Source organism: Numenius arquata, chromosome 8, assembly GCF_964106895.1.
Source record: "Numenius arquata chromosome 8, bNumArq3.hap1.1, whole genome shotgun sequence".
Lineage (NCBI taxonomy): Eukaryota > Metazoa > Chordata > Aves > Charadriiformes > Scolopacidae > Numenius > Numenius arquata.
In genome coordinates, this window is record NC_133583.1 from 55,575,074 (window position 1) to 55,586,410 (window position 11,337).

The 11,337-nt window shown below is 44.5% G+C and overlaps 1 protein-coding gene across 1 annotated transcript; it reads left to right on the forward strand.

Moving 5' to 3' along the window:
• Positions 1-1,706: 1,706 nt before the first annotated feature.
• Positions 1,707-11,129, forward strand: SHISAL2A (shisa like 2A). Its single transcript, XM_074151816.1, has 3 exons — positions 1,707-1,933; positions 10,380-10,519; positions 11,044-11,129. The coding sequence occupies exons 1-3, from the start codon at positions 1,752-1,754 to the stop codon at positions 11,127-11,129; spliced, it is 408 nt and encodes a 135-aa protein (XP_074007917.1). The 5' UTR covers positions 1,707-1,751.
• Positions 11,130-11,337: the final 208 nt, after the last annotated feature.

An 11,337-nucleotide genomic window follows, 5' to 3' on the forward strand; every position in this document is an offset into this window, starting at 1 on the left:
TTGTGTAGTGCAACATCAAGTGTCAAGCCTGGTTTTGAGGTTCCTGAAGTCAAATTCTCAAATTGCTCGAGCTTACAGCACCCAACAGTTGAATAATTTGAATCTTTCCTGGCTATTCACATATACATCTAAATATCAGGAAGGCAAATCTGTAATTCAGCAGACAGACTCTGACTAAGTTTCTGCATTCATTTCAATTGGTGCCAAGTCAGGGTTGATTTCACACAATAAAATCGCCCAAGCAACTAAAGAATATTTATACTTTTTAGCAAGTACAGTCAAACACCCTAATGTAGGGGAACTGTATGTAGTGCTGGAAGATATCAGTCAGGGGTGTAGGTGACCACTACCAAGCCCTGACCAGCATCACCTAGGTGCTCACCACATGCACACCCTCTGCTTGTTGGTCCAGAAGCCACATTTAAGCTCACGCCAGGGCAGCCTGACCTTCCCTAAACTATGCCAGAGATATGCCTGTGCTCAGTCCTGTCTCCTTCTGGCCTGGATTGCATGCTGGTTCTCCTGGATGAACTTTAGACCTACGCTATAGGTAACTTGCCTCCCATCCTGTCACCTGGATGGACCCCAGATTTGACTTGGTATCTTAACTTGCCTGGGACTGCTGATGGCGCCTGTCACTGTCACCAGCCTGGCCATGGCTGACCATCCTGCAGGACTGTGCCCTGGTCAGTGAGGACACTGCCCCTCTCTAAGCTGCCATCACTCCTGGCTCTCTCCATTGCCTGACAGTCAGCTAGAAGACATGAAACTCCCTCGTCTGGAGTTCATCTCAAGGCAAGACCTGAAATTAAAATATAAAGTGTTAGTTGAATTAATGTGGCCTTATTAATTCAAGTAAAGCTTTATCGATACTGCACAACTTCCCCTTTCTCTCTAAAACCTGAACTTTTCCTTGAGGAGGTCGTTTGTGTGGCAAAGCACTTGATCTAGGCTTTCTTGAAATCTGGAGAGGAGACTGAGGACCAGGTTCTTGGAGGTGGTAGCACCATTGCTCTCCCGCAGGCTTTTTATTATCCTTCTTTCCATGAGCCAAATCACGTGCAGAAGTGCACAGGACGTGCATGTGTGTTATCCCGAGGCGAGATCCACCCACCATTCCCTCAGGAGAGGCTCTTTCATACAGGTAACATAATGCCTGGGCCCCACTTTTTTAAAATAAAGTGGCCTAAAATACTAAAAGGAAATGCCCTCTGAAAAGAGTAGGAGAGTCGTCTCTCAGAAACATTAAACGTGGAGTTTTTACCTCTCATAAAGCCAAGGGGTCCTGAGCCCCACTGAGGTGTGACCCCTCTCAATTACCTCCTCGCTTTGGCTTTCCTGACACCCCACTGAGGCTGACTGAAGTCTCCCCTCGACGTGGGGCCGAGCGCTGAGGGGAAAGCCAAGCCTCAGCGAGAGACACTGGGGTGCCGCCTTTGAGGTGAGCAACCCCGGTGGCGGCCAGCCCCACACGGCGCTCTCCTTCCCTCCCGCGGGGTGGGCGGGAGCCGCTCCGCTTTCTCCCTCACCTCAGGGCGCGGGCGCCTCCCGCCGCTCCCCGCCTTGCGGCGGACCCCCGGCGTAGGGTAGCGGGAGGGGGACGCGGCGGTTCCCGCCCGCCGCCTGCCCCACTCCTCGCCGCCTCGCCCGCCCGAGCTCCGCCCGCCCGCCGCCCCACCTCCCGCCCGGGTGCCACCGGAGCCGAAGCGCCGGGCAGCCCGGCGAGCGGCCGCCGCTGCTGCCGCCGCACGATGAGCGCCGAGTGCAGCAGTTACCTCAACGCCGACAAGGTGCTGGTGAGCGGGTTCAGCTGCCCGCGGACGGGCGGCGACGCCCGCGCCGTGTACTGCTGCGGCTTCCAGGACGTCAAGTACTGCTGCGATGACCCCCACAGCTTCTTCCCCTACGAGCACAGCTACATGTGGTGGCTCAGGTAGGGGAGCGGCGGCACCCGCCCTGCCCCGGGCCCGGCCCCGCATGGCGGGGCGGCGGGGAGGCTGCGGGCGGGCGGGCGGGCGGCGGCCCCGGGGGGCGGGCGACCCGTGTTCGCCCGAGCTTGGGTTCGTGTTTCTGAGGTACTTGTAGCCGGGCGCTTGCAGGCTGCCTCTGTCCCGCTGAGAGTAGCGTGGAGCTGCGGCTGCTGCCCAGAAAGACTTCTGCTTGCACCGGGGGTGGCGTCTGAAAGAAATAACTTAACAGAAATACTTTCCTGTGTGTCTTTTAAGATCAAACGCTACATAACTTTCCACTTGGAAGATGGTGGGTGGACTTGTGCTCTCCTGAGTCAGCGCAGGGGTCCACCCGGCTCCCACGGGATCTCCAGCAGTGGCAGTGAGGGCAGCCTGGCTGCTCTCTGTGCCTGACTCCCCTCAGGCTCTTCAGCATCCACGCTGGCTGTGTCGAGCTGTTAGCACACCCCTGCATGGTGCTTTCACTATCTTTTTATGGACTTGTTATCCCTGATTTTGTCTAATCCCTTTCTGGGCTTGCTTCTTCTCTCTGCTTCTGCAGCCCCGGTGGCAGCAGTCACTACCCGCTGTTTGAAGATATATCCTTTTATCTGTTTTATACTGTTTCCTACTAGTTTTCAGGAGTGCCTGGAGGGCATTAGTATTGTGAGATTTGGTGAACGACAACTGCATGTTCAGTTTATGCACAGTGTTTAAAATTTGGTAAGTGTTTGCATCAGTTCTCAGCTTTCACATCTTCATACAGTCTTAGTCCTTTTGGATTATCATTGAGGCAATTGCAATGACCCACTCATCATTTTAGGTGCGTCTCATCCATCCTGTTTTTCACTCCGCAGCACAGCTTTTAGAGGCGCATCGTCTGGAGCTGCGTGCTCAAGATGTGGGTATGGCAGGGTTTTACACTGGCAAAATGCTGCCTTCAGCCTTGCTCTCAAAGTCCTCCCTGTTGTTGGCCAATGTTTTGTTGATGTCTTTGGCTGCCGCTGCACATTGACTCTGTGATTTCAGTGAGCTGTCACTAATAACTCTAAAACTTTTTTTGAGTTCAGAACTGCCAGTTCTGAGTTCATTGTCATGTAGGCTTGGTCTTCTTTATTTATGCACTACATTCTGTGCCCTGAATCTCATCCACATCGCTTTTGCCAGCTTACTCAGTTTTCTGCAAGTTGCTTGGCATTCCTTGCCCTCATAGCGTTTGATTGCTTTTAGGGGCTTAGGATCATCAGAAACTCAGATTTCATTCTTCTCCAGGTCTTAGATGAAGACACCGCATAAAATCAGCCTCAGCACTGATGTCTGTGACTTTTCCTGGTATTGAAAAGGGACCACTTAGCCCTGTGCTTTGCTCCTTATTCTTTTAATCAGCCTTGAATCTGTAACAGAACCTTTTCCCTAATCCTGTGTCTTCTTAGTCCCACCTTCAGTGTGGGGCTTTGTCAAAGGCTTTTTGAAAAATCTAACTCCATCCACTGAGTTCCTTTATCCATCTGCTTATTGACACTTCATAGACTCCAGCATGTTAACAAGGCAGTATTTTCCCCTCCTAGTAATGCTGACTCTTCAACGAAAAGATTTTATGTCAGGAAGCAGCAAGTGCCAGCAGCTTCCTGAGGGCAGAGTGTGGTAACGAGGTGGATGAGGGTAGTGGCTTCACTATCAAAGGACATGTCCCTCATATCCAGGTAAGGTGAGCGGGGACAAGGCTGGGCATCGTGGCTTGGGGATAACAGCCAGGGTCAGATGCAACCCAGATGCACTCAGCACCCTGACGTTGTGTTTCTCTCTTGGCTTAGTGATATTATTCCTTTTTTTACAGATCTTTCTGTCTTGACAGGGGTGGAGGTCGGATTCACTAGCTTGTAGTTCCTGGGTTCCCCTCTAGAAGCCCGTTTTGGGTTGGAGTTACACTCCCAGGCCACCAGCCCTCTGGTAGTGACAGTTTGCATGCCTTGGCCAGCAATTTTTGCGATTTCATATATAAATTCCTTCACGGCTCTTGGGTGAATGCTATCCAGTACTGTGGGCTTACTCTCATTTAATATATCTTGTATAATATTTAGTGTATAATTACTTAAAATCTAGTCTATCTGGTACAAATAGTGGGTTGAATGGGAATCTCCCAGCCATCCACAGCTGTGACTGATACAGAATTACTCAGCTTCTCTGATGTGAGGAGACATCCCCATCTGCCCTTTTTATGCTTTTCTCATCAAATACCCATACTGTTTTAATGTTATGTGATTTTTTTTTTTTTTTCATAGTCTGACTTCTTTGACTGTTTCGGTCACAGGAAGCCTTCTCAAGGTGGCAGAACTATTGAAAGATTAAGATAAAAAAGTTTTGCTCTTGCACCTGGATGAGATGTTGAAGACTGTTAAAGCTTGATCTTTTCAGAAAGTACCTCAAAGAACTGAATCCCATGAGAGGCTTTAATGAAGCACCTCTCTGAAGGGTCTTCCTTTACAAAGATTTTCTAGGGTCTGAGAAGTGTGACTGCTTAGCCTCCACCTGGGTGAGAAATTTGGGCCAAAACTTTGAAACTTCAAGATTTGTTCATCCTCTTCGGTTTGTTCCCCGCCTCCCCTCCCCCCCTCCCCATGATGGCCCTAAGCTGCTAAAAAGGTCCAAGGAAATTGCAGTTGGTGGGGTTTTGGTTGTGCGTAACTTATGCCATAACTATAGAGTCTATATCCATCGTAGATAAGAGGTGAATAAATACAATTTACCTCTCTAAGCAAAGCTACTGAGTGGTTAGAATAGAAATTTCTATTTTCAGAAGTGTTTTCCAGTAACAAATCAAATCACAATGTTGAGTTACTAACACACTGGAAACCTTATGGTATTGCAGCACTTTATATATATTTGCTCCTGATAGTTCCATTAGGGGTTTAAGGAAAACATAAAAATAACATTTTCTGGTCTCTCTCTTTGGTGATCACTGCCTCGCCTGTCTTTGTCTCAAACTGTTACTTATATTGGTATGTAACAGCCATATGTTAAAATAATCCTTCACATGCTTCTTGCAGCTTTTGAGGACGTACTTTTAAGATTTGAAACCATTAAGACTTAAAACTATTCAAGAGTTAACCAAACCAGCCAAGGTAAGTCAGGAGATGAACATACTGAGGAAGGGAAATGAGATGGAAAATTGTTGCAGGTTTTGCTTTATTCCAGAGCTTTAAGTTTCTCATCCTAAATCTTCATTTGCTTGACTCCCCCCATTAATTTGAAAGCGGTGACTGAATGCACTATCAAGTGGTTGGTGGTATCTCAGGGTTTACTTCTGTTTGGTGACACACCAGGTGGAATTTCAGGAAGCTATTGCATATTTCTCTTGTGTTTTTCCTGCTGTGGGAGACACATTGCCAGACCTCTTGGCAGCCAGCTCTGACGGAAGCAGTTCATGGAGAAACCAGCAGCCTAGGCAACCTGAAGCAAGAGTCGCTTGCAGGCCTATGCTTTTCTTTTGTTGTCAAATCACTACTGCCTGTACTATGTTTAGAGCTGTACACTGCACTGTCCCTTAGCAAAATGGAACCGTCTTTTCCTGTCCCACTCCTGTAAAACCAGCAGTATTTTACAAGTGCGTCCTAACACCTGCTGTACTAGGAGCTGCTGAATAATCATAAATAATTGACCTTTGAGCAACTCTGACACATTTCATACTTTCCCTTGAATTTACTGTCTGTAATTTATGTTATTTTCTCACTTATCCTTTCTCTTTTTTTGCTGCAACTTAAAATCAAATAGTATAGCATCTTCTTTGTTCTTGTTGTTAGAGCAGCCTAAGTTCTTTTTCCACATTTCTTGAAAAGCTGACCTCAGCAAAGAAGAGCGAAGGATGTGTTTTTAATAGCTCTTATAGCAGTCAGGAGCCCATGGAACAAGGAAGCAAACATCAGTAAAAGGCAGGGGGGTACAAAATTCACCAGAAGGTTATGCAGCTTTCGAAACCACAAAACAAGATGCTATAAAACACCAGTGAGCAAAACGTGGAATAGCTCACCCTTCCGAGCCACGTGCTGTGCATGTACGTGCGGTCATCATGACATCTACTTTACTGCCAGAACTGCGTGGAAGGGGAGAAACGCTGAGCGTGTAGTATTTGTACTGAACTGTGATGCAGTTAGGCTCAGTCAGCACCTTTTTGGTTTCTCATTGTTTCAAAATATCTTAGAGTTATTTTTGTCACTGTTGAGTGAGGTTTTATTACGCAAATTGAATGGCTTCTTTCAGTATCAATAGAATTACAGTATCCATTCCAAATCCATACCTTTTGTACGTTTCATGTACTATGACGTGTTTGATTAAAACTCAGGCAGGCCAAGTATAGATTTTATTCAAAATGCTTTATTAACTAATACCCATAGAACCATGGTGACCTAATGCTGTAGCTAAGCTTTGCTTAGCTGTACGGATCTCTAGGAGTCTGTTTTGGCTTTCCAAAATAGCAAGTCTTTCATTCCTATGTGCCCGTTCTTCCAGTCTTCTGGGAATATTTATCTGTTTGCTTTGCAAATCCTACGTACGACACGTCACTGCAGCAGTGGCATTAGCAACGTTTGATTCACTCAGATGCAGATGACTCATGAGCTTCCTTTTAATTTATCAGTGGACATACTGCATCTGCCTAGCCAATATTTAAATTTTTCCTAGCTGTTGTTGGTATGAATGGACTAATTTTATGGACTAAAAATAACTAGGTGCACGATGCCAAGCATCCTCTGACAGAAACAGCGATGACCCACTAAGCAGCTCTCTGGACAGCAGATGGGAAGCCCTGGGGACTCTGCTGGCAGAGTGGAGCCTCTCTGCTCAGGAAAGCCTTTGGCTGTGCAGAGATGTGTGGCAAGCCAGTGTAATAGCAGTAGGAGCATCAGTGAAACGTGTGTTAAAGCTGTACCTTTATTATATGTAGATAGTAACTTGGGAGAGTTTTGTTTGGTCTGTGGTCTTTCTTCACTACGAGAGCGATGAGACACTGGCACAGGTTGCCCAGAGAAGTTGTGGATGCCCCATCCCTGGAGATGTTCAAGACCAGGTTGGATGGGGCTTTGAACAACCTGGTCTAGGGGGAGATGTCCCTGCCCATGGCAGGGGGGTTGGAACTCGGTGATCTTTGAGGTCGCTCCCAACCCAAACCATTCTATGATCTTCTATTGAACTTAGCATTGCTCATGTTGCCTTCATTGCCATCTTCATGCTAGATCATCATTTTGGGGGTGGGTGGGTTGTTAATACAGAGGTTTTTGCTCACTAATGAGGCGACAGTTGTGGGCAAGAGTGACTTTTTTAGTTTGCCTGTTTAGTGTCTCTGCTGTTGGAAGACTGATCTTGAAGATACACCCTGAGGCCTGTAGACTATTACCAAGTGGACTGCTGGGTGGACTTTAAACACCTAGGTGTTTAAGGTAAAGATAGGAAGATGGCGAAATGTTTTTAGCAAGGGCTTTTCTAGATGGATACACAGCACCATAGTAATTGCTGTGGAATCTAAGGGACATGCTGAAGGGCTGTCTTTATTTTCAGAGGAAGGGTGATCATTAAAATGATCATAGTTATTTTGGTGTTTTTCTTTAATGGTAACTATGACCATTAAAATGGTCATAATTATTTTGGTGTTCTGTTTCTGATAACTGTTTTCACTATTAAAAAAAAAAAGAAAGAAAAGATTGTGCTCTGGTTAAGACACTTCAGAGCTCAGAGCTGTGGAAGGCATACTAAATTCCTCTGAATTAATTGAATAAATTAAGAAACAACCCCCTACCCCCAAACTTTAACCCAAAATTAACCTTAAAGAAATTAATTTCACATTCCAAGGGGGTTGATGGCTTCAGCACATTGAGAAGAATCTGGTACTGAAACATTATGTTTAAAAAGAATATGTAGAAACTGAATCTTCGTTTCTGATAGAGTTTTTTTAGAGTTGGAAGGGACCATAAAGATCAGCAGGGGAGTTGGACTAGATGATCTATGTGGTCCCTTCCAACTCTAAAAAAAAATTCAGTGAAATTCAGTGATTGATTTAGGAAGTGGAATCCAGTGTGTCTGGTTGGTTTTCTGACGCTGATCTCCATGTTTTGGGTGAGATCTTTTCACGTTGCTGCTGGAGCATGGCAAACATTTTTAGTGGCATATAACCTTTAAGTCTTTGACCTGTTATAGGAAATACTGGAGAGTTCCCTAGGGACTGCTTTTCTTACCTTTGCCATTTGTAACTCACCATACATCTCACACAAGTTATGTAGTGATACTGAAAATGCATTGGGCTGTACAATAGACAACTGTATTGTTAATGTCATATTCTACAACTGCATGGAGGAGAGCTACAACTGAGAAGCAATAGACCCCTGAATAGAAAAAAATATATTCATTAATACGTACTTGATCTATTCAGTTTTAGGACAACTGACTCTGCTTGATGTTTGGATAATGGCGAGCAACCTCTTTTGTCCTGCATTGTAGACTGCTATTGAAAAGGAATCTTAAAATAGGGCTAATACTGACATGGAAAAAAAAGCACAAATACCTGTTTCTGAAGAGCCTTTGGGTTTTTATTACTTCCTCAAATAGATTCAGCTGTGGAGATCATTCTTAGTTCCATGGCTGCCGACCTCAGCCCCTGTAGTGTATTTCTTCTGTTTTGTACATTTGGGTCAAGATGTTCCTAGGGAAAATGCAAAAATGGGGCTAGAACCCAGGTGAGACTTCCGATTGTAAGGACATACTAGAATTCCACATTAAGCAGAATATTGCTTGCCTGTATGTTGATAAGGACAAATTTGCTTAATACAAGCATATATAAACAAACATATAAGGACACTCTAGTTCACGCAGATGATAAATACCATGAAAAGTCTTCATCAGGACAAAGCTATTCTCTCCAGAACCAATCATTTTGCTGATAATGAATTATTTTAGTTGTGTGTATGGAGCTAAATGTTGCATAAACATCATTAATGGATCTGACGGGTAACTAATGAGAACTGCATCTTAAAGTCATACCGATACCTGCTGTTCTCATCCGGCTGATCTTAAGAGTTTCTCCAATAGACACATCTGTCTACTGGTGTTATGGGGGCTTGTAGAGAATCTTTGCAGTAGCTTGAATGTAAAATTAAGAAAACATCCAGAGGCAGAGTTGTTCTCATCTCGCTGCAAGGCCACAGTAGAAATGACTTCTCACCAATAGCAGTGATACATAAAGGCATTTTTATCACTAGAGGATGGAGTTCGTAGAATTTAAGACATTGATCTCTCTTCTGTCCTTTCTACATCTGTCAAAACTGTAAATGCACCGGAGTAGTAATACAAGGATTCTTGATCCTTGGACTCTCTTCATCTATGACCAAAAGGCAGCTGCTTAATTTCACCAGAAGTCAGTGTCTTTGGCTTGAGCTGTAGAACAGAGGACTGGAACACTGAAGGCATCAAATGGCCCAGGAGAGAATAGTAAATGATGGCTAGACTGCGTTCCAATCGGTTCTTTATTTCATCGTGAGAATTTTCTATTAGGAAAAGACTTGAAAAGAAGGAAACTACCAAAGAGATTTCTGTATATACAAATACTGTCTCACCAAATGTCTATGGAAGCAGTATAAAATAGCTTCTATCCTGCAGAAGTAGTTCCTGGATAAAATCTACATCTATTGCTGTATGTTTGGCATCCTGAAAATTCAGTTCCTGCTCCGTTGATATTGTGTGTAAATAAATTCATCTTTAGTTTTCCTTTTACCCTGACAAAGATCATGGAAGAACTTCTCCAATCTTCATTGGAGATTTATTGCATTAACGCAAAGGCACAGCAGTGATCACAGTACTCCACCCTGCTCTACAGAGCTGCTAACAGAATTGAGTAACATGGCTTGCATGTTTTATATCCCCTTTTTTATGGGCACGTTATCCTTGGTGAGAAGTCTGACAAACGTACTTTGTTTCAGACTGAAAAATATAGCTTTAATAGTCATATTGTTTGAGGAAAAAGGAGTTTGCGTGGGCTGCCTGGAGCTCTGGAATTCCTCTTTGTGTGTACATGTAATATTTATGTGATATCATGCTTATCTGGGAACATGGACTGCGTTGGAGAAGTTTTTGATCTCACTGATGCCAGTTACTGCATGAAATTATTTCTGATTTTCATAAACACAGTTTAAATCAGACTCAGGAGTAATATGCATAGTCAACATGAAATGTCACCGATAGCCAGATGTTCAGCTGCTGTGTGATGACATTGGCCCTGCTGAGGGCAATGAAATAATTCCAGAGCTCTAAACTTTTGTGTACGGTGAAAACATACAGTCACTCCCCCACCTGAGTACAGGTAACCTCCAGGCATCAGCCTGACCATTGTTTTAATGGGTATTCCAGGCTGTTTGTACACTGAATTTCTTTGTTTTTCTCTCTTCTTAGTGTTGGAGCACTCGTGGGCCTGTCGATAGCAGCAGTGGTCCTCTTTGCTTTTATCATCACTGTGTGTGTTCTCTGTTATTTGTTCATCAGCACGAAGCCACGCAGCAAACTGGATACTGGTTTAAGCTTACAAATGGCAGGTAAGACCATTTGTTATTGACATACATTATCTCCTGCAGAGGAAAAGCTTTATTCTGTCTTTAAGTGGCTGTGGAGGAATCCAACAGTGTGTATTTTCTTTCTGATAGGTCCTCAAGATGTAGTCAAGCAATCCTGCTGTTTTACTTCCTGAATGAAATTTGTACCAAACTCAAATGAAAAAATTTAACACAAGCTCAATGTATTTATTTAGTAGTAGGAAGAGCATAAAACTCCTCAATAGTGAGTGAGGGTGCAACAAATAAGTCCCTTTTTCAGGAAGAGGCTTAATCAGTTAGTTGCTCTGGATTTCCTGTCAAGAGTACATAAACATATTGAGGTGATTTCATCCTAGGAATAGGAATCTCAAAGGGAGACTTTAAATGCATTTTTTTGTGACAGAGAGAGGTCATTCTTTTTTTCGTCCTTCCTGATGTAGGATCCAGTCTTTGAAATCCAAGACTCTTTGCTTCAGTCCCAGTAGTCCATACCTTTGTGCCCAAACTGCATTGGCGGATGCCTGCAGGAGCAGTGCGTGTAGCCAGCGCTAGGACGCGTGGCATGGAAAAACCTGTGGCTGCTGCTCCATTTCACCACGCTTGTGAAACCTGACTGCAAGTTTTGATGGCGGGATGGGGTGTGATAAGTTTCACCCTTTGTCTTGGGCCTCATAAGCGTATTAATGTGGCTTCAGTAGTTCAGCCAGTAAAGCTATAGGGAAGTAAAAGGAACGTTGTACTTATTTAGTCCTTGGAAGTTGAACAAGTTGAAAAAGGGGAAAAATTCTTGGGAAAAAAGTCCCCTCACCTCAAATTCTTTC